The following is a 23,235-nucleotide window of genomic DNA, read 5'->3' on the forward strand; positions in this document are numbered from 1 at the left end:
ATTCGGACAGCAATGTAGGATGAGTCTAGACCAACGGTGCTGGCAAAGGGCATACTTTTTCTTGATAAAGCGCGCCTAAGCAGGGCGGCGAAAATGTACAGCGTAAAAGAGTGTCGTGAGATGACGGTATAGGAGTCAACTCCGGATGTATACAAGGTTGTTTACCGTAGATAGTTTACAGGTGGTCATTGGATGCTGCGTGCGAGCAAGAAGAAAATAGGTATGTGGAAAGTGGGTAAATACATTGGCACCCATACTTGTGAAATGGACACATTCAGTGGGAATCACTTCAACTTGGATGTTGACTTGATTTATCTTGTCCTGATTCTACACATTGAAGCATCCATAAGATACAAGATCAAAGAGTGCATTACATCCATCCACCAGGAATATGATTATACCATTACCAAAAGAAAGGCATTTCTCGGGCGCAAACATGCGTTTGAAATTATTTATGGTAACTGGGATAAGTCATTTGCAGCTCTACCTAAGTACATGGACGCATTGCAACATTTTAACCCCAGGACCGTTGTTGAATGGAAAATTGAGCGGAGTCTGGGAATACCAGCATATATATTCAAATACGTGTTTTGGGCATTTAAACCAGCAATTGATGGTTTTCTACATTGCCGGCCGGTAATATCCATACACGACACTCATGTCTATGGAAAGTATGATAATAAGCTGTTGATCGCCGTTGCAGTAGATGCTAATGGAAGTATATTTCCTTTAGCTTTTGCTATTTGTTCCAATGAAAGCCAAGAGACGTGGACACTATTTTTGAACCACTTGAAAGAGCACGTTGTCAAACAGCGTTCAGGTATTTGTCTAATATCTGATCGGCATGGTGGTATTATAAGTTCTGTAGAGAATTTGCCCGCATGGCAAGAACCGTATGCCTACCACCGTTACTGTGTGAGGCACCTGAAGGCCAATTTTCAGAAGGCACATCCCAACAAGGATTTGCATGATTTAATGTGGATGGCTGCAACAGATCACCAAGAGCATAAATTCCGGAGGCACATGGAATCTATCAGGCAGGAAGACGAGGCAGCCTATCGTTAGTTGATGCGACATAAGCATTAAAAGTGGACTTTGCATGCGGATGGTGGAAGAAGATGGGGAATTCTGACTACAAATGTGTCAGAGTCTTTCAACGAGTTATTGAAGTCTGTACGAGGATTCCCTATTACTGCCATGGTGCGAATGTCATTCAAGTAGATGGCGAAGAGGTTTGTTGAAAGGGCTACAGCTGCCACGTCATTGATGGAAAGGGGTGTTGAATTTATGCCACTATCAATGAAAAGATTTGAGAAATACAGGCGGCGAGCACATTGGCATTCATTTTTACAGTATGATCACGTCCAAAATATTTTTGAAGTTCGCACCGCTATCCATCAAAACTGGGGGAATAGTGTACACACCATAAATGAATATAGAAGGTTATGCTCTTGTGGAAAATGGTCCATCTACCACATGCCGTGGTCACATGCCATCAAGTGCTTTCAACATACAGGTTTAGGGGCAACCAACTACGTTGATAAATAATATAGTGTTGCTGCATACTTAAACACCTATAGTGGGCAGTTACAGCCTGTGGGTGCTGAGCATTATTAGCCGCCGGAAGCATTTAAAATGGTGTGTAACAAGGAGTTTTTGCGTCAGCGACAGGTGCAAAGAAGAACGCGTATACGGAACTAAATGGATGTTGGTGATACCATTTATGCACGCAAATGTGGTATATGCTCGCAGACAGGACACGACCGTCGAAAATGTCCTTCAGCTGGTTTGGGTGGCGGTGGTAATCCAGCTCCTGATGGAAGTTCATCTAATGTGCCCAACTATCAAGGATACACGTAGTGTTTTGTTTCCGTAATGTGGTTGTAATAAGTGTATGTACTTGTTTGTGTTGCAAAATGTATCAAATAAAATTATGTTTCCATTGTTGTTAAATCTTATTGATATTTAACATTATCAGTGGAGTAAATTAATGAATTTCTCCCTCCGGTTCATGTTATCAAAAATAGTATTGGATTACAAAACCAAACTTATTACGTTGTCTTTCGAATTTCAATCTAAAATTATTAGAAAACTACACTGTCGGAGGAGAAAGATGTTTGATAATTATGTGAATATATATATATATATATATATATATATATATATATATAAAATTAGTCCTAGTCCCGTATGTAATAGGATAGCGCGGGTAAATACTACGTTATGTGTGTTGTCTTGTCGACCTGAAAAGCTGCCTGCCTGCAAAAACTGTATTGTACCCGAAAGAATCTTTAACATGCGAAGCATAGCACGGTTAAATACTACGTTATGTGTATTGTCTTGTCAACCTGAAAAGTTACCCGCCTGCAAAAGCTGGATTGTACCCGAAAGAATCTTTAACACGCGAAGAATAGCGCGGTTAAATACTACGTTATGTGTGTTGTCTTGTCGACCTGAAAAGCTGCATGCCTGCAAAAGCTATATTGTACCCGAAAGAATCTTTAACATGCAAAGCATAACGCGGTTAAATATTACGTTATGTGTGTTGCCTTGCCTATAAGTAACTAGCGCATTTTAGTTATTATCTGCTCTTAGCCAAAACAAATAGAAAAACTTTCCATAAAAGCAGGGTTTTTTTTGCATTAGCAAATGTCTGGACGCAATTATGTACCAATGTGCTATTGTGGCAAACATTGTATGGTGAAGGATTGTTGGTCCGATGATCATGTTGGGCACAGATACTGGATGTGTGTAAACAGGTTTGGAGGCAATGACAGAAATTATTGCAATTTTGAGGTATGTCTTGATGAACCCATTAAACAAGAATACTACAAACGATCTTTGCAGTATATTTGGGATATAAACTGTGAATACCAACGTCGTGAGTCTGAAATGAAACGAGAAATTGCGGGATTGCAGGAGAAACTAAAAGAGGCGAAAGAAGAAAAAAGTAGGCTGAAAGAGAAATTAAAGTGGTTGGAGCAGAGAATAATAGGCTGTAGTGACTAAACAATGACATGTATATGTTTAGTGTAGTATTTTATCTTTATGCTTTCTGTGTCATGTATTTTTATTAGTTGTACTGAATTTAAATTATGTTAAGTTGCTATGTTTGTATTTGTGTTGTAGTATTAAAATAAAAAAAAACCGGAAAAATAAAAACATAATGCGCATATAATGTAAACAATAACAATTATTGCTATTATTTACATAAAATACCAAAAAAAGTCAATGTGTCCCACAACCTGTGTGCTTCAACGTAGCCGCTGGCCTGAGGCGCATCCCATCCCACCCGACTACGCTATGAGGATCATCCTCATCACGTTGCTTCTTTATCGCAGGATGCGCTGCAGCATGATCGTCAGTAGTGCTGGCAAACTCGGTAAAAGGGGTCGTCGGTCCAGCAGTAACCTACAGAAGAATAAGTGAGCTCAGTATATGAAAGGATATATTAGTAATGTACGTGTTAAGTCACAAAAATTTAAATTGTCTTACCATGGTCTCGTCGGGCTCCTGAATATAATCATCCGTCGCAGCCAGGTCAGCATCGCACAAAGTGGCCTCCGTGATGGGTGAGGATGAAGCCTTAATTAAAAAAAATAAAGATATTTATGGCTAATCAATGAGATAAAAACAAATTTAAATTTAATAGTAATACAAACATACCTGCGCATGTGAAAGATCCCCAACACACCTCGATGAGGATCCATAACTCAGCCGGCACCCACTATCCACATCTCGGGTCGTTTGATCATCAGTTGTGGTCAATGGGCCTGGAAAGTACTGATCCCAATCCTCTCATGTAATGCTCGTACCCGTGATCAACAATGGATCTGACGGGGTCACCTGTGAAGTCCCTGGAGTGAGCTCAAGCTGAAGGCTGTATGATGGCATGTTGCTGTGATGGTAGTCTGGCTCATGGAGGTCACCCGGCTGATCAGCTCCAACATCCTCAACAGGTGCCTCAATGCCCCCTTGCTGGGGACCACCTCCTCGCCGGCCCCCACGACCCCGTGGGAGAGCCCTACCTCATGGGACAACCCTACCTCGTGGGAGAACCCTACCTCGTGGGACAGCCCTACCTCGATGGTACTGCTCTGGCGCAACATAAGCAGGGTCGTGTCCTAAGCGCCCATCCTCTCGGGCTCGCCGCAGTGTCCGGGTAACCACCTCTGTAACCTGCCGGCCATACTCGTGCAAAGTGGCCGCTCCCTCGCCGGCATGCTGCTACATCTGCAGTCCCAACTGGTGGAATAAATGTAGGCCAATAACTTGCACAACATGTAAAATATAAATTACGGAACGCTAGGTTACAGTTATAAGTAAGAATACCAAATAACATACTAGTGTCTCGTGCCTCCCGGCGTATGTAACGTACCGACTGCCAGTGCGATGAATGGGATTCCCGACGAAAAGTCGGGTAACGCCGCGGTACCAGCCCATATAATCATGCTCATTATCCGTCCGGCGCGGTGAGGAGGGGGAATCAGGTCAAGTCGCCGGTCCCAAGTATCGATTCTGTGCCTCTAGCCATGCCACATATGCCTGGTCCACCCTGGAACGATCATCCCACTAGAAATGTGTTGTCTGCTAGGTGGGCGGTGGCGGTACAAGCTGCGGACGACCAAACTGGCGAAGTACTCGCTCGGTGGCATGATGCTCCACAATATCAAGGCACATCAACGAGACGGAAGAGCTTCAAATAAGTCGACCGGCCGACCAATAATCGGGCAAGCCAGCTATCAGCGCGTCGCTGTATGGCGTCCAGATGAACTATTAAGTAACAACAGAAAATGTGAGTATACTCAACACTTGTGAAGTCAGGCCAAGTAAACTTAGGTATACATTTACCTGTGCGCCCTCCAGCAAATCCAACAAATCCCTGCACAAAGGGAGATTATGCCGAGCCTTGTACTCTCGTCCATATCCCCACCGGAGAACCCACCTCCTAGCTAGAGGGAGAAACAGAGGTGGTACACCCGGAGCTAATAGTGGTAGAGGTGGCTGCAACTGCATGAACCTCTCCCAGGCCCAAACCTAACATACAAAGTGAACGTAAAATTTAAGATATATTTTTACTGGGTATGTTATAATGAATAGAGTATTTGAATATGTTTTAACTTGTAGCAGCGGCAAAAATCCAGCAACGTCACGCTGGGTGCCCATGGTCGGCCGGCACATCTGCCTGTACAAGTAGGCGAGAACAGCAGCACCCCAGCTGTATTGGGGTAAATCATCTAGCCGCTCAAGATGATGAAGAAATGTCAAGCTGACTAGGTTCCCCGAAGTGTTCGAGAACAAGACCCCTCCAAACATAAGGAGCAGCAGAAACCTCGTGTACCGGTGAATATGCACCTCCGTTGTATCGCCTGTGATGTCAGTGTGCAATACCTCCAAATGGTCTCGGATAGTCGTCAGTTGTAGACGACTGGCCCTGGCCAGTGTAGTCTCCTCCTGTGGCCGGCAACCAGTGATCTGCTGTAGCACGTCCAGGTACTGCCCACCTGTCAGCTCTCTCATGGCCTGCGGCAAAGCAACAGGGTGTCCATCAACGGGCAGCCCATATATAACTTCCACGTCCCGCAGTGTGATGGTGGCCTCGCCAATGGGCAAGTGGAATGTGTGCGTCTCTAGTCGCCACCAGTCTATCAGGGCCGTGATCAAAGACCTATCGAGCTGCAGCCGCCCGATCTCCAAAATCCTATAGAAGTCCGTATCCTGTAGGCGTCTGACTACACGGGGATGGAGAACTTTGCCCTTCAGAAAGTCCCACATGTCGTCCACTCTTCTGACGCGAAGAGTCTGGGCCAATAACTCTCCCTCCCATATGTGGGAGGACCTATGATCGCCCTGTAACAACAGTAGCTCATCGCTCGAAGGTTCGGGATGCATAGGCGGAACCTCCATGTCGTCTACTGTAAATTAAACAACATTAATTACATGTTAGTTTTATAATTTTATATGTTTGTTTGTAAAGTAAATAATTAATTTTTATAATTATACAAGATTTAATTATTAAGTATTCACATATGGGTTCCAGGCTCGATATTTGAGGCCCAGTAGCACCAAGATATCCTGAATTCTTGTATGTGTTAGTTTTATTATTTTACATATTAGTTTTATTATTTTATATGTTTGTTTGTAAATAAAATACTTAATTTTTATAATTATATAATATTTAATTATTAAGTATTCACATATGGGTTCCAGGCTCGATATTTGAGGCCCAATAGCACCAAGATATCCTAAATTCTTGTATGTGTTAGTTTTATTAATTTATATATAGTTTTATTATTTTACATGTTTTATTTTATACGTTTTTTTGTTACTTACTTATTTTTTACTATAATAAAATTAAATAATTAATTTTTATAATTATACAAGATTTAATTATTAAATATTCACAAATGGGTTCCGTGCTCGATATTTGAGGCCCAGTAGCACCAAGATATCCGGAAAATATTGTTGTTTTCTCATGTTATTTTCTTACAATCGTTGACTAGAATTGGACAGATTTGTGTTTGATCTATCAGCTATTTTGACGTATTTTTGGGTATAAGAGATACTTAAATGATTAATTTCAATAACTACAGGGATACTACGCTAAAAGGCACTACATTTTACTACGCTAAAAGGGCACTATATTATTAGTCTTTAAGAAAATAAATAATATAAACCAGATAAAAACAACAAATATATTTAATCAGAAAACATTCATGAAAATACATATACAATAGTAAAAAGTAACTTATTAACATTTTTTTAAACAAATAATAATGATTTCTCAATTTTTACATATTTTTTTAGCACACTAATGTCTTAGTCCGGATAAAAATAACATACCAGTTTAATCGCAAAAAAAAAAAATACAAAATATCATAGAACACATTTAAAACAACTAATATGCATTTTTTATACGAGTTTCAACAAAAACTAAATCAGAATACCTCGATTTATGTTTTTTGGAAAGTTGAAGATTTGAATCCGAAACGAGCAACCCACAACAAGAGAAGGCTTAGTTAGGATGTGTGACCAATAATCTTTACTTTTTGTGGGACGGGTGGGGTCCACTCGAGTTTTTTTGGGTCGTTAATGGGGGGAGGGGGGACCACTGGTTTGATCTAAAAATGGGGGGAGGGGTTGTTTTGCTTCTGTAACGGGAAAAAGGGAAGGGACGGATATTTAAAGGGATATAACGTCGTTTATTAAGACGCTATACATATAGCGCCTTAATAAACTGCGCTATACCTGCACGTCTAATCAATTTCATATATAGCGCCCTTTTAAAGGGCGCTATACCTTAACTGTCATGTATTTTTGTCCTTACATAAAATTGTCACTAACATAAAATTGGTCCTTATTAATTATCACTTACATAAAATTGTCACTTTTCATTGTTATATAGCAACGGATTTAACGATACGATATTCTAATATTTAAGTAACAATCAAAATAAACATTATTTGAAATAACAGTACAATACATTAGATAACAACCATCTAAACAAACTATTAAAGTCGGATAGGAGAAATTAATATGTTCTTATGTACTTGCTATTAATGAATTCTTCCTTTCAGGCACTAAATCAAATTCATTAAATGGTTCAGAGTCTGCGTATTGCGTAGCTAAAATACGGTTTGCTAGTGCTTACTATATATACTGGTGTACCTTTTTTTCCAAGTGATATAAAGTACAATCCTTTTCTAATTTCGGTAATAGGGACAAAGCCTGTAGTTACACGTACTCCACCTTAATTTTTGCACCTCTTCTTGAACTCCGAGTTCTACGCCTGTATTAATAACTGCAGAGACATCAACATTTACATCAGCATGGATGAGTGTCAAAAAGAGGATGTAAGGAAAATTGTGGAGAGTGATTAATAGCATTTAGGATAACTGAAGTTCACAAGGACAAGGAGTCAATTTCTTTTTCCTCTTGCTAACTCGTATTAATCACTCTCCCCAATCAGTTTATTGTATTTAATTAATTAATTCGAAAAATACTACTGAAAAAAAATTAGTGTGAATTTGGCTTATTCAGGATTTAGTATATATAGAAAAAGAAAAAGTATGTGTGAAATAGAAAAAATTGGAGAGTGATTAATACGAGTTAGCAAGAGGAAAAAGAAGTTGACGCCTTGTGAACTTCAGTTATCCTAAATTTAGTAGATATAGAAAAGCTTGTTGAAATATATACTATTAATCATGAGTTTAGATATAGTATTTACTAATATTTACTATGCATCATTGTTTAATTACTTTAATAAAAAATTAAATAGATTATATATTTATGTGTTTGCCCATTTACTTATATAGTAAATAAATTAGTGTATAGAGTTTTAGCTTATACACAAAAGATTAAATCATTGATTATTATAAGTTTTAAAGTTTAAGATCACAATCTAAGATAAAAATCAAACACGCCATCGGAATGCTTGTAGCAAAAGATTATATTAAATTTATCTTGATTATGGAAATTGTGTAGTTTTAACTTCTTATGATAGTACATTTTGTATGTATTCAATGGACAAAGTAAATATAAGTATTTTTATACCGACTATATAAATAAATTCTCTAACCCATTAAATTAACTTACAATGTTAATCTTGATATTATTATTATGAGTAATGTATATTATTTGTGGTTTTGATTTTTCAAAAGGTGAGATTCTTTTGTGGATACTATCTTTTGATAAGTTGGATGTTTCAAAATAATAATTAGTTGATAAAATCTATGTCTCAGTTTTAGAGATTGATAATATCCCTTTGTGAAAACTTATAATTTTTTATGTAAAAACTTCACCGTTGAATTTTGCATCTATAACGACCTGACCGGTCGTTTTGAGTTTCAGCACTTTGTTCGGGGTTTGGGACCTTGAGTAGCTTCACATTATGCATTATGATGTCACGACCCAAACTGGAGGGCCATGACTGGCACCCGGGCCAAACCTGCCGAGCACCAACATACATTTTATCTAACCTTTTTTATTAACTATAAGGGCCGACGAGATCAACATAAATAGTAGACATGAATCATAAACAACCAACAATGACAGATATTGACATGAACATATATAACATGGGCCGACAAGGCTGTCATGAAGCTATATATAAGGTACGAGCCGACAAGGCTGCCATGATAGACTATACAACAAAAACCAGCCGACAGGGCTATCAAAAACTATACATGAGACGACACCTGTCTATGAGCCTCTAAAGGAACATAAGTGTTGTAACATTGCTGGAACAGGGCTCGGACATACCCATAATATAAAAAATACAAACCAAGACCACGGCAAGTCCGAAGAAAGGATCTCGCCAATAACCGTTGAACTGGGCAGCCTACTATGGTGGGGGAGCTTCGTCTACCTGTCTATCAGGACTATAACATCTGAATGCTTCTGAGGGCGACTGATATATATATATATATATATATATATATATATATATATATATATATATATGCGCATATATCTTTAAAAAACTACGCCTCTTTGGAAAAAATCATCATCATATCGTACCCCACCTTAATAGACTCGGTAAAAACATACCCGGCCATCATAAGGTCCGGTAGAATCGTACCCAGCCACGTGGATCTCGGTAAAACCCAACTGATCAGTGGTTGCACAATAGGTGCCGTACCCGGCCGATTATATGTAATGATCCGACCGGTCGTTTTGAGCATTTGCACTTCCCTCGGTAGTTTGAGGGCATGAGTAGCTCCGTATGATATATTATGACTCTTGTGTATCACCGAGTTTGATTTTCGGATGATTCGGATTTAGTTTGGAAGAATGAATTTCACGTTTGAAGCTTTAAGTTAAATGAGTTTGTCAAGTTTGACTTTTGAGTATTTGACCTCGGATCAGAGTTTTGATGATTTCGTTAGGTCCGGATGGTTATTTTGGACTTGAGCGTATGCTCAGATCTGCATTTCGATATTTTTAGAAGGTTTCATCACTATTTGGCAAAAGTTGGTAATTTGAAGGTTTAGAATATTTATAAGTTTGACCGTGAATTGATATTGATGATATCGGGTTCGGATTGTGTTATATGTGATTTGAGGCTTCAAGTAGGTCTGTGTGATGTTATGGGACTTGTTGGTATGTTAGGAGAGGGTCCCGAGACGGCTCGAGCATGTTTTGGATTGATTTCAGACCATTTTTCTTCAAATTTTCATTGCTTGTTTCTTCATTGCTAGTTTCTCCTGGTGTCTAATGCCTCAATTGTTCTTCGCGATCGCGAAGATGAAGACGCGATCGCGTAAGGTAAAGTCTGGAGCTAGGATTTTCTGCTTCGCATTCGCGAGGTATAGACCACATTCGCATAGTTAAGGGGAACTAGAGCACCGCGTTCACGAAGGAAGAACCGCGATCGGATAGCGTTGAGACGGGGAGCTGGGAGCTGGGAGCTGATGATTTCTCTTCCCCGTTCGCGTGGTTCATTTCGCGTTCGCAGAGAGTTGGCATATGTGGGCATCGCATTTGTATGCGGAGGATCGCGAACGCGTAGAGTATTTCAGGGCATTGTATTTTCTTTTTCGCGATCGCGATTCATAAATTCGTCCAGTGATTATAAGTACTCTTTTTTCGGAGGTTTCAGACATTTTGGCATATTTTGAGCTATGGAGCTCGGATTGAGGCAATTTTTGAGGCAATTTTTATCACATGGAATGGGGTAAGTATTTTGTACTCAGTATTGATTTTATTTCATGGTTCCATCTTTGTTTCGGCATTTGATTGATGATTTCAAAAGAAAGATTGGGGGGGGGGGGGGGGGGGTTTGTCTAAACTTTCCTAAAGTGAATTTTCGAGTTTTGATAACCGATTCAGAGTCGGATTTGAGTGAAATTAGTATGATTGGACTCATAATTGAATGAGTTGTCAAATTTTATGAGTTTTGTCGGGTTCCGATGTGTGGGCCCGAGTTTGACTTTTTGGTTGACTTTGGGATATTTGATTAAAAATTCGACCTTTATCTATTGGGTTTGCTTCCTTTGGCATTGTTTTATGTTCTTGAGTTGCTTTTGTCTAGTTTTGAGCCGTTTGGAGGTCGGTACGCGTGGGATGGCATTTTTAGAGTATTGTTTTGCTTGCTCGATATTGGATTCGTCTTGTTCGAGGTATGTAACTTATCTAAACTTGGATTTGATGGTATTTAACCCTGGAACCTGTGTTATAAGAGATGTATTGAGGTGACGCAAATGCTAGGTGACGAGCGTGTGGGCGTGGACAGGGGAAATCATGATTTTAGTTGGCTATTAGACTGTGCCCGGACTTGTTTTGCTATTATATCTTGTTACCTCCATGTTTTCCCTACTTGTTTGATTATATGAACTGTGAATCATGTTAGAAATCATATTTAGGCAATATGCTTATTTTGTTGGGACCCACTGAGGTCGTCTCTACTGTAAAGTTATTTGCTTAAATTGTAATTACATACTCAGTCATATTCATTCATTTGGATATCATATCTCAGTCTTTGTGATCATTTGTTGTCACATCATGTTATCATTGTTTGGGCTGATTGGCATGAGATTTGTGAGCCAGAGAGACTAGAGAGATTGATGACTGAGTTGGGGCTTGAGAGTCATGTTGTGAGGGATATTGTGTATCGGGCTGCACGCCGCAGCAGGCCATATTGGCTTTATATATATTATTATTATATGGATCGGGTTGCATGCCGTAGCAGGCCTTATAGGCTTTATTATTATTTATGGGATCAGGCTTCACGCCGCAGCAGACCATGTGGGCTTTATATTAGCGCTTGGGCAGTATCCACCACTCTAGAGTCTGACATACCAACAGTGAGTGCATGTACCGAGTGCTAAGTGATTGCATGTACCGAGTGCCTAGTGATTGATTGTATCGAGTGATTGAGTTTACCGAGTGATTGAACTCAGTGATTGCGGGTGAGACAGTGAGGTTGAGTACTTTGAAAGTGTGAGTACATGAGTTTATCACTGTGATTCATTATATTTGACATGCATAGTTAGCATGTAAGCATAGAGATGAATTTCCTCATGCTAAGCGGTATTGTGACATTCATGACTTCACATGCATATTGACATCTAGGCATAGATATGCACTTTTCTCATACTATCTGAGAATGAAATATCTTATCTGTTGTTGAAAGTTTTTGGGAAAAATCGTAGTTTTCTGATATACTCATATTTTGGTGATTCCGGTGAAAGATCTGGGTTTACTGTTATACATGAAAAGCATGCCTATTTTCCGTAATTGTGAACGAGTTGAGCATCATATCTTTGAGTTATTACTTGTACTGCTTTTATTATATTGTTACTATTCGTTCTTGGCTATTTGTGTTGGACTCTGACCATTGTCCAAGCTCGTCACTGTTTTCAACCTAAGGTTAGGTTTGTTACTTATTGAGTACATGTGGTCAGTTATACTCATACTACACTTCTGCACCTTGCGTGCAGATTTTGGAGCTAATGTTACTGCGTATGGTAGGAGCTGGCATTGGAGATATACATGCGTTCCGATTATAGCTGCCTCTTGTTCTTGGTAGCTTTAGATTTATAAATCTGTTTATGTATATTTCGAACAGATGATGTATTTATTTCACAAGATTTATAAAATCTAGATCTTAGAAGCTCATGATTTGTACTACTAGTCCTTGGGAAGTTGTATAAAAGTTCTGTTATTTCATCATTTATTTTTCCAATAAATCTCATTTACATTGGATTGTTGTTAATTGGTTTACCTAGGGAGTTGGGTTAGGTGCCATCACGACTATTTGGATTTTGGGTCGTGACAAGTTTGTATCAGAGCCCTAGGTTCATAGGTTCTACGAGTCATGAGCAAATGTCTAGTAGAGTCTTGCGGATCGGTATGATGATGTCCATACCTATCTTCGAGAGGATACATGACATCTAGGATAAACTTCCCGTATTTTTTTCCTTATCGTGCGACATTCATTCAGCTTGAAGCGTATATCTTTGAATTCCTTCCACTCAATCATATGCGTATGTGAGCACTTGGTATTAATCATGCATCAACAACTTGTGGTCCCATTGATGAAGTGCGAGATATGTCTTTTGTGTTTTGGTGATGGGCCAATCTGGAGGACTTGAGGCCGGGTTTTGACCGCAACTTGGGCACGGTGATTTCAGTTGTGTAAGTATGTTCTTTGGGATTTCTATGTCCGGTGGTGTCCCTATGAGAGGGACTGGTGGCTGGGTGAGTGGTTGGATGGCTATATGATGAGTATGATGTGACTGCGGGATGTGTTTAGATGGTTTGAATGTGAAGAGAAGAGTTTGCTTGAGATGTGAAAAGGACTATTGGATGCTCGATTTTTGTGGATGTGTTATACAGTTAGGAGTTCTGAGGATTTTAAGGGATTTTTTTTTATGTTATTTCATCTGTGGAACGAAGTAGATTCTCATGTCTTGTTGATGAGTTCAGACTCTGGAAGATTAAGTGATTGCATAGTAGTTGTGGCTATGAAAGGGTATAGAGAGATGTCAGTTTGTGGATAAGCAGGTGGGCTATCACCTGTGGGGTAATCTACGGATGTGTGATCCTTATAATGTTGTGTTAATGGTTTCTTTTCTACTAGTGGGTTATATGTGTTGCGAATTTAGTTTGGTTTGGTTGAGAAAGTTGACCTGACTGTCACGAGGATGATTGCGAGCTTAGCAGATGATTTATGGTATATTATGGCTTGTGTTGCATGAGCTTGTGAAGAATTTAGTTGAATCTCATTGTGGGATTATGAAGCTACACAAAGTCTCAAACTGCCAAAAGGAATACCAAAGCTCAAACAACTGTCGGGTCTACATTTTTCCCAACTTAAACATACCTTCATCCTCGATCGTGCCAAAAGTCATTCCAAAGTAATCAATTCACTGAATAATTTCATCGTGTACATACCCATGGATGATCTCACGTTACCTGAATCAATATAAACCCATTAACACAATCATGAATGAAGGTTCTTCCTTCAACCTTAGCTTACAATCCTTAAAACAAATTTCCAACATTCGAAAGTCTCCCTAAGATCCGATTCTTTTATATATGCATTTTGTTAATCTCAACAAGCTGTATAGTGCAATAAATATACTGCAAAGATATAACCTCACGGTGTACAGCATAACTCATGTACTCATAATAATATCTTTTGACCACAATAGCTACTCATTACCAAATCCTATACCAGTAATATACCTAACATCATATAAAAACCTTGTTCCATATTTTTGCAACGCTGCTAATGATGAAAGAAATGTGCCGAAACTCATATCAACCCACCAAATCAACAGGTCGTAGAGTCCTCTCGCTCAACAAGAACCATTGACAAATTATGAGTTGACTAATGACATTTTCCTTCCAAACATACCTTATCCGAATCTGATTGCACAAATTCTTGGTCCAATAACCTTGTCTCACCCAATATAAGCTGCTCGACCGACATGCTACACCTAATCCAACCTAGAACCTCATACAATGTAGCATGTGCGCTCAACAAGAAACAAGTTGAATATTACCAATAATGGAAACAGAACCACATAAGAGAGCTATCCAACAAGTTCAATAGATACAACAACAAAATCATCATGCCATGAACCCATCCCACCAGGGAGAAACAAGACACACAGAATAAGTGCAAGGAATCCTATCTAGTCATAACTCCATTGTGGTGCATAACCCGATCCGAACATAACAATCCATAAGGAAATACCCCTCGAGCTAAAATTCTCATACTCAACATACACATGTGTATCAATAACAAGCACGTAAAGTGCATAAACATAAACATGGGGGGGCAGATGGTGTGGTACTCTACAAAAGGCGGGAACGACTAAAGTACAATAAACAATTCAACAACTCAAGAGTCATCTCGCTCATATATCACCACAAGGCCTAAACAAGGCAACAACTTCCATGTGAATAATCTAGTCGTCTCACGACCCATTATAGCATAAGAGCGTAACACATGAAATAGATCAGGGCATGTAGAAGATCAATTTCACCCGACGACACACCATAACAAATGCTATGCTGAGTAAGCAAATCAAATCCTATGTAGGATACACATTCTCGTTAGGCCTACCAATAGGCCCCAAACCTACTCAAAACATTCTAAAATATGTAAATAGCCATCTAAAAATCCATAGTGACCTTATCCATGACATATACCATCAGTTGTCAAATCCTGAGCACACTTTCCCAGCTTGTACCTCGAGAGATAGTCTACCTATCGGAAATAAAATCTCTAAACTTCGAGAATACAAGAAACTCCATACCTGGCCTCTAACTTTCCTACTTAGATCATGGCCACGTCATGCATACACAATCGCATCGTGATAACTACTTCCATAAATCTTTCACATCAAGTAGAAAGCCTGGACATTGACGGTTATCAACCAGGCGATTCTGTAGTACTCGCCAAGCATTCACAAATCAATACAAAATGTATCTTCTACAACATACACCTTCTCAAGCAATACAAGATAGTGCCATCATTATCTCAAACATCTTTAATCTCTCAGGCTGTTTAGAACACATGACCTTCCTTTCAAAACTGAACTGCAACCTTGCCCTTTTTAATTCCAATGCCTCAAGTTTCATTGCCCCTATCATTCTATAATATGATAATATAGGAACCATGTTATCAATTCCGAATCACAAGTAGAATAAGCGATCCATCGACCATAACCCTTCAACTTATCTCAATTCAGGAGAACATCACGATGCGCTACAAACTTCCCATATCGGTAGAAGACATCAACCTCAGGTCATGGTCAAAACCATCGTGAACTCTTCAAAACTCATTTGCACATAACCAAGCCATCAGAACTAAATCCCTTTAAATCAACCAAGTCATGCAGACTGCAAAACCTAAAAGTATTACCACAAAACACCTGTAAAGCCTTACCATACCAAAGGAACCGATTATTTCCACCACTATGCTGACCCAAGTCGTAGTTATACTAACCCAACTTCTTCAGATTCCTCTTGACTTGCCTTCAAGATAATACTTCTCTTTACCAGTACAGTAGGGACCACAATCAAAACACATCCCAAATTATTCTAACCTGAAGCCACGTGATTTTAAGACCCATAAGCTACTTTATTTCCTCTCATGCACCCAAAAGTACCTCAAGCCAAAATGCCTGCTCTGGAAAGAACTTCTATGAATCCGAAGTTCTTTCTTTTATCTATCTAATACTGCAATGTAGAATCAATAACGATATAGAAAAACTGCAAGTATCAAAACCATCTAATGTAAATATCATGTCTTAGCCATGCATAAATTCGGGAATCCTTATATACCACATATGAACCTCGAACCTATTAAAACCTTCCCGATAGTCATTCACTCTTTTGTAATCTCTGATGTATAACTAATACATGCATAATCACTTGTGCTCCATTAGCACACAGATATTTTAAGAAGCAACCTCATCCTTAAGTAATCGAGTTAATCCTTTCTATTTGCACACTACGTCCACAACTAATATCAAACATGAATCATTCTAAGATCTCCATATACCCATAAAGTATAGTGCAACACGCATCTAGCAAATCCCTTGCTCAAATAATCCTCGAAGTCATCCATTTCATGTCATAACTAATCCACCAATATGCCTTAGTCCAGAAACTATGACAACGCATGCCCATATGACCCGATCATCGAGGCTAGAATCCCCACATGGCTTTAAGCCACAAAGCACATCATTTGATAGCCCATAATACACCTCCTTACTAACTTACATGGCCTCGTACTGTCATTCAGTTGAATTACTCATAAGCTCATGTAACACTAGTCATAACACAGTCCAAATCATCTGCCAATATATATTCATCCTTGTGGTGGTCGTGCCAAATTCCTCAAGCAATCCGAACTCAAATTGTAATATATACATTCCAGTGGATAAAAGAAAAACTCTTCGTAGGAGCCTCATAAAAACCATACAACCTCAAACATTCTTACAGGAGATAACCCACTTGCTTAGCCTGAAAATGACTTCTTTCCATGAACCTACTATGGTCACCACCACTATACAATCAATAAATCTTTATGAGTCTACACTCATCAACAAGATATCAGAATCCCTTTCATTCCACAAATGACAACTAAAGGATCCACCAACACATCTACATCATATAATAATACAACATATCAAAACAAAAATCAAGTATCAATAGCCCTTTGCATATGTAAGGCCCCGTAAAATTTTACCTAGAACTCGGGGTTTAGTGGTACCGAGGTAGGCTAACGTGTACACACTTTTTGGGTAATGCAATGCATTAGGGAGTTGAAGAATAACTTTTGCAGAACATGAAATTTCGGTCGTCCATTATGCGGCCGAAGAACTATTCCGCGGACCGTAGATCTACCGCAGAGTGTAACAAAAACAAAGCCAATTTGTGGAGGTCATTTTGCTGTCCATTATGCGACTGTATAATCATTTCGCGGGCCACATTTCCATCATAGATTGAACATGAGAAAATTTCAGGGGAGTTTTTGCGGCATGTTAGTCGCAGACCTAACCCGACCAACCAAGATTTTGGGACCATTTTTGCGGTCCACTTTGCGGACTGCATATCTCTTTTGCGGTCCGGTCTGTGACCGCAGACCTGATTCAGAGGCTTAAGTTTGAGAAAATTTTAACCGGCCCCATTTTTATAAAACGACTTTGGAGGTTATTTTGGCTGGTTAAAATGGCTGTTTTAGAGAAAGGGAAGTGCATTAGAGAGGGATGAGGAATCCCCAAATATTTTGATCATAAATCCTTGTCCCAATCTTGACGATTCAAGGGAATCACTCACTATGCCATCACCTATCCGGGTAAATTCTTGTCCTACATCATCCATGCATGTTTGTTTTGATAAAGGTGTCTTGGTGGCCGTGGAATTAACCGAGATGAATTGTTGGTTGATATGACTATGAGGTGAAAGAAATCTTATGAGAAGACCTTGTAGTCAAATTTGCACACCTAATGCTTGATAAAATGTATATGTGAGCTGAACCCATGAATATCTTCCTAATTATGGTTCAATTTTGTCATGTCTCTAATAAATTAAAGTCGCTAGGATTTTTGAAATGTTGTAGTAGTTTAAAGAAAGTTCAAGCGAGGTATGTTTGCTATACTTCTCTTGTAGAGTCGAATTCAAGGATGTTCTCGTAAGATCCAAGTATGATTGGCCCAAGTCCGTAATTCCCATGTTCTGATTCATTCGTAATATATTCAATTATTCCAAATAAGCATTGTATTGAAAATTATATGCTCAAAATGTGTTTCAATTGCTCCAATCACATTATGCTCTCCTTCGGGAATGTATTCCAATATGGTTTATGTATCATAATGCTATGAATTCAATTCATGTTTCAAATGCAAGATTTATTATGCCTTATTCTTTGAAGGAAAACTCAATGTGTTTAAGACATCTATTGCTCATATACATATTTAAAGTCTTGATTACGAATGCTCTTATTGGTGATAATCTATGATGACGCTTGAAATCTAAAGAAGTGAGTATGAAATATAAAAATGTGGCCGTCGTGCCAAGAATGAAAATTTCACTTATGGCCCATAGTTCCAATGAAATGAAAGGATGTGTGAAAGAATATGAAATGAGTTTTAACTCCTTTATATAATAAATGTTTTGGGAGTATCGTTAGTCACCGAGGAAGGGTAGGTTAAAAGTACCTAACCCCGAAACTACACGTTCCAGTGTAGGAGTGATCGAGGAGTAAATCCCCGTACTGATGTGTTGAGATTATTCCCGTGAATTCGGATGAGATTGATGTGGTGAGATTATTCTCCTTAATTGGGATGAGATAATTGTTAGCATAAAGTGATGTCGACCCACATGACATTGTGGTGAGACGGCTTAGACAATCGGGCCAGATCGGACACCATGCTGTGCACATAGTGGTGTTGTGATTGGATGTCTTGGGGTGAGACGGCTTAGCCGATCGGGCTGAGATCGGACTCCGTGTTAAATGCTCGGTGGTGTATCCGTACTAAAGATCTCCCAACTTAAAATATTGATATTTACTTGAAGATTTATCTTTCTCTTAACTTGACGCTTTAATATTGTTTGAGGCTCTCATTGATTCTATGTTTCTTTCTCCTTGTACTATTACTCGATTCATTAAAAGGGTGTTTAGTATTACATACTAGTACTATTTTACATGTACTAACATTCCTTTTGCCCGGGGCACTGCATCTTTAATGGATGCAGGTGGTTCCACAGCAGGCGGCATCGATCAGTGATAGCGGTACACTCACTTCTCAACCGACTTGGTGCGCCCCACTTCATATTAGGGTCTTGTGTATTTTGTTCCTTATGTATAGTGTTTTGAGGTATACCCGGGGACTTGTTGCCGACACCATCATATTACTCATTTTGTATCAATTAGAGGCTCCTTAGACACTGTGTGGGTTGTATTTTGATTTGGATAAGTCAAACTTAAAATGTTGTCCTTGTAAAACATGTTTCCACTTCTAAAACTATGAATGTGTAATGTATTTTTGGAATTTGTAATAAGGTAACTCATGGTAACGAAATTGGTGTCGTACATGTCATCCTCTTATTATCTAAGTCATGATATTCATCTTCACCTTATCCATGGGTAAGGTCGGGTTGAAGGCATCGAGTAGGCTTGCTTGACTGGGATACCTCAGTTGAGCACCAATCGTGCTCCCCAAGTGGGTCGGGAGTATAAGATTTGGCATGCATGTTTCGATAGAGAGGTCTTGGAGGTGGTGGAATTACCCAAGATGAATTGTTGGTTGATATAGGTTGTGAGGTGAAAGAAATCTTATGAGAAGCCTTGTAGTCAAATTTGCACACCTAATGCTTGATGAAAAGCATAGGTGAGCTGAACCCATGAATCTCTTCCTAATTATGGTTCAATTTTGTCACGTCTCTAATAAATTAAAGTCGCTAGGATTTTTGAAATATTGTAGTAGTTTAAGGAAAGTTCAAGCGAGGTATGTTGGCTATACTTCTCTTGTAGAGTCGAATTCGAGGATGTTCTCGTAAGATTCAAGTATGATTGGCCCAAGTTCGTAATTCCCATGTTTCGAGTCATTCCTAATATATTCAGTTATTCCAAATAAGCATTGTGTTGAAAATTATATGTTCAAAATATGTTTCACTTGATCCTATTATATTATGCTCTTCTTCGGGAATGTATTCTAGTATGGTTTATGTACCATAATGATATGACTTCAATTCATGGTTCAAATGCAAAATTTATTATGCCTTATTCTTGGAAGGAAAATTCAATTTGTTTAAGAATTATATTGTTCATATACATATTTAAAGTCTTGATTACAAATGCTATTATTGTTGATATGATGCTTGACAGCGAAAGAAGTGAGTATGAGATATAAAAATTTGACCATCGTGCCAAAAATGAAAATTTCACGTGTGGCCCATAGTGCCAATGAAATGAAAGTATGTGTGAAAGAGTACGAAATGAGTTTTAACTCATTTATGAAATGAGTTTTAACTCCTTTATATAATAAATGTTTTGGCAGTATCGTTAGACACCGAGGAATGGTAGGTTAGAAGGACCGAACCCTGAAACTACACGTGCCGGTATAGGAGTGATTGAGGGATAAATCCTCGTACTGATGTGTTGAGATTATTCCCCTTAATTGGGATGAGATTGATGCATTGAGATTATTCTCCTTAATTGGTATGAGATGATTCCTAATGGTAAGTTATGTCGACCCACACGGCATTGTAGTGAGACGGCTTAGCCGATCGGGCCAAGATCAGATGCCATGCCGTGCATATGGTGGTGTTTTGATTGGATGTCTTGGGGTGTTACGGCTTTGCCGATCAGGCCAAGATCTGACTCTATGTTAAAAGCACGGTGGTGTATCAGTACTAAAGATCTCCCAACTTAAAAATAGTGATATTTACTTGAAGATTTATCTTTCTCTTAACTTGACGCTTTAATATTGTTTGAGGCTCTCATTCATCACAAGTTTTTTCTCCTTATACTGTTACTCGGTTGACTGAGAGGGTGTTTAGTTTTACATACTAGTACTATTCCATATGCACTAACATTGCTTTTGTCGAGGGAGACGCACCTTTAATAGATGCAGGTGGTTCTACAGCAGGCGGCATCAATCAGTGATAGCGGTACACCCTCTTCTCAACCAACTTGGTGAGCCCCACTTCGTATCGGTGTCTTGTGTCTTTTGTTCCTTATGTATTATGATCTGAGGTATTGTCGGGGCCTTATTGCCAGCACCATCATATTACTCTTTTGTATCAATTAGAGGCTCCGTAGACATAGTGTGAGTTATATTTTGATTTGGTAACAAAATTGGTGTCATACATGTCATCCTCTTATTGTCTAATTCATGATATTCATCTTTACCTTATCCACAGGTAAGGTCAGGCTGAAGGCATCGAGTAGGCTTGCTTGACTAGGATACCTCAGTTGAGCACCGGTCGTGCTCCCTAAGGTCGGGGCGTGATAAGCTTGGTATCAGAGCCTAAGGTTTTAAATGTCCTTGGATGTCTCGGAGCCGTGTCTAGTAGAGTTCTTCTTATCGGTGTGTTATCGACCACATCTATAATTAGGAGGCTACTTGGGAATTTAGGAATATCACCCTTCTTTGATGTTCTAGATCGTGCGATAGAGCTAATTGTAAGACTGTTCATCCTTTAACTCTTGCATTGTTCTAATTTTTAGTATATGGTGCCTAAGAAGAAGGCAAGAACTGGCCAAGGAGCCAATTCCACCCCAGGAGTGGCAGTTGATTCTATACCTGATGATGCGGGTGAGCACTCAAGAGGTAAGGATATTCCTCCAACAACAACACCGCCTGATTCTACCACTCTTGCTCAGAATTTACTAATTTCTACACCTACTGAGGGTGCAATGATTCCTCCTACAACTGATATTCCAGTTCCACCTCCAGCCTCAACTTTCGGTTATAGTGTTTCTGATGGGGACCTTAGGGGAGCCATACAAATGTTGGCTTAGATAGTAGCTTCCCAGGCCTAGAGATTGAATGTTGTACCTACTTCTTCCAACCAACAAGGGGATTCTGCTAGTTCCAGGATGAACAAGTTTCTTTAGTTGGATCCTCTACTGTTCTCGGGTACTAATCCTAAGGAGGAACCCCAGGACTTTATTGATGAGATGTACATAACCCTCCGAGTTATCCATGCTACTGAGATGGAAGCAATAGAGTTAGCCTCCTACCGCCTGAAAGAGGTGGCATATTGTTGTTTTGAGCTGTGGGAGGAGTCCCGTGAGGCGGGGAGCCCTCTGGCAATGTGGAGTGAGTTTGTCGACGCCTTTATTGATCATTTCTTGCCCGCCGAGACTAAGGCAGCCCATGCTGTCGAGTTTGAGAGCCTGAAACAGGGTAGCATGGGTGTGTGGGATTACCACATGAGGTTCGCATGCCTGTCCAAGTATGACATCTACATGTTGTCTATTATGGAGGCTAGAGTACACCGGTTTGTGCAGGGCCTCAGCCCCTTGATTATTAATGAGGCCGCTATAGCATCCTTGAATTCTGATATGAACTATGGGAAGATGGTGGCATTTGCTAAAGACACATAGATTCACAAATTGAAGAATAGAATGGAGTGAGAGGGTAGCAATGAGGTCGAGTCAGCGGGCAACTTTGGTGGTTGTTCCAGTGGTGGTAGTGGTGGAAGGTTAGTATTTATGGAAGGGTCATCCGGGCCATCCCGGTCCTTTGCTCAGTCTTCATCCAGTGCACCGCCATCAAGGCTTGGTCAGCAACAGTGGAGCTATTTCAGGGCCAGTCAGGGCATGGGGGATCCTACCAGCAGGGTCGGCTTGGTGGGAGATTCCAGCAGTAGTAGAGGCCCCCATCCCCTAGGTGTGGGAAGATGCATTTAGGGGTCTACTACATGAACCAACCCATATTCTACGAGTGCAGTATTAGAGGTCACATTCAGAGTGATTGCCATTTGTCCTGCCAGAGTGTGGGCAGGTGTTACACCCCATGTTTTCGTACGTGAGAGTACGTCGTACGTCAATTGATGTAAGTTCAGAAATGAGATCGTTTTTGAAAGTACATAAAGTAAGTTAATCACGTTACCTTGGAGGTTACAAATCTTTAATATCATGGATAACAAGTACCAAGAGGGTTAAAAGGCTTAGAAGCAAAACAACTTGAAGAAAATAAGTTTCAGCGAATGTCGACAAGTTGGGAATATTATAACATGTACTTTTGGGGTGATACTAGGGTG

At 39.6% G+C, this 23,235-nt stretch overlaps 3 protein-coding genes across 3 annotated transcripts; 2 read left to right on the top strand and 1 right to left on the bottom strand.

Annotated features, from left to right (window-relative positions):
• Positions 1-264: 264 nt before the first annotated feature.
• LOC138909703 (uncharacterized) lies at positions 265-1,065 on the top strand. Its single transcript, XM_070200915.1, has 2 exons — positions 265-718; positions 995-1,065. The coding sequence occupies exons 1-2, from the start codon at positions 265-267 to the stop codon at positions 1,063-1,065; spliced, it is 525 nt and encodes a 174-aa protein (XP_070057016.1).
• A 2,163-nt stretch (positions 1,066-3,228) lies between these two features.
• LOC138909704 (serine/threonine-protein phosphatase 7 long form homolog) lies at positions 3,229-5,907 on the bottom strand. The gene is made up of 4 exons (XM_070200916.1): positions 5,122-5,907; positions 4,852-5,037; positions 3,496-3,585; positions 3,229-3,411 (listed from the first exon to the last, which is right to left on the bottom strand). The coding sequence occupies exons 1-4, from the start codon at positions 5,905-5,907 to the stop codon at positions 3,229-3,231; spliced, it is 1,245 nt and encodes a 414-aa protein (XP_070057017.1).
• Positions 5,908-22,147: 16,240 nt separating this feature from the next.
• On the top strand, positions 22,148-22,576 carry LOC138909705 (uncharacterized). Its single transcript, XM_070200917.1, has one exon. It carries the CDS (start codon positions 22,148-22,150, stop codon positions 22,574-22,576), a length of 429 nt encoding a protein of 142 aa, XP_070057018.1.
• Positions 22,577-23,235: the final 659 nt, after the last annotated feature.

The sequence above is a fragment of the Nicotiana tomentosiformis genome, chromosome 4 (genome assembly GCF_000390325.3).
Source record: "Nicotiana tomentosiformis chromosome 4, ASM39032v3, whole genome shotgun sequence".
Classification (NCBI taxonomy): domain Eukaryota; kingdom Viridiplantae; phylum Streptophyta; class Magnoliopsida; order Solanales; family Solanaceae; genus Nicotiana; species Nicotiana tomentosiformis.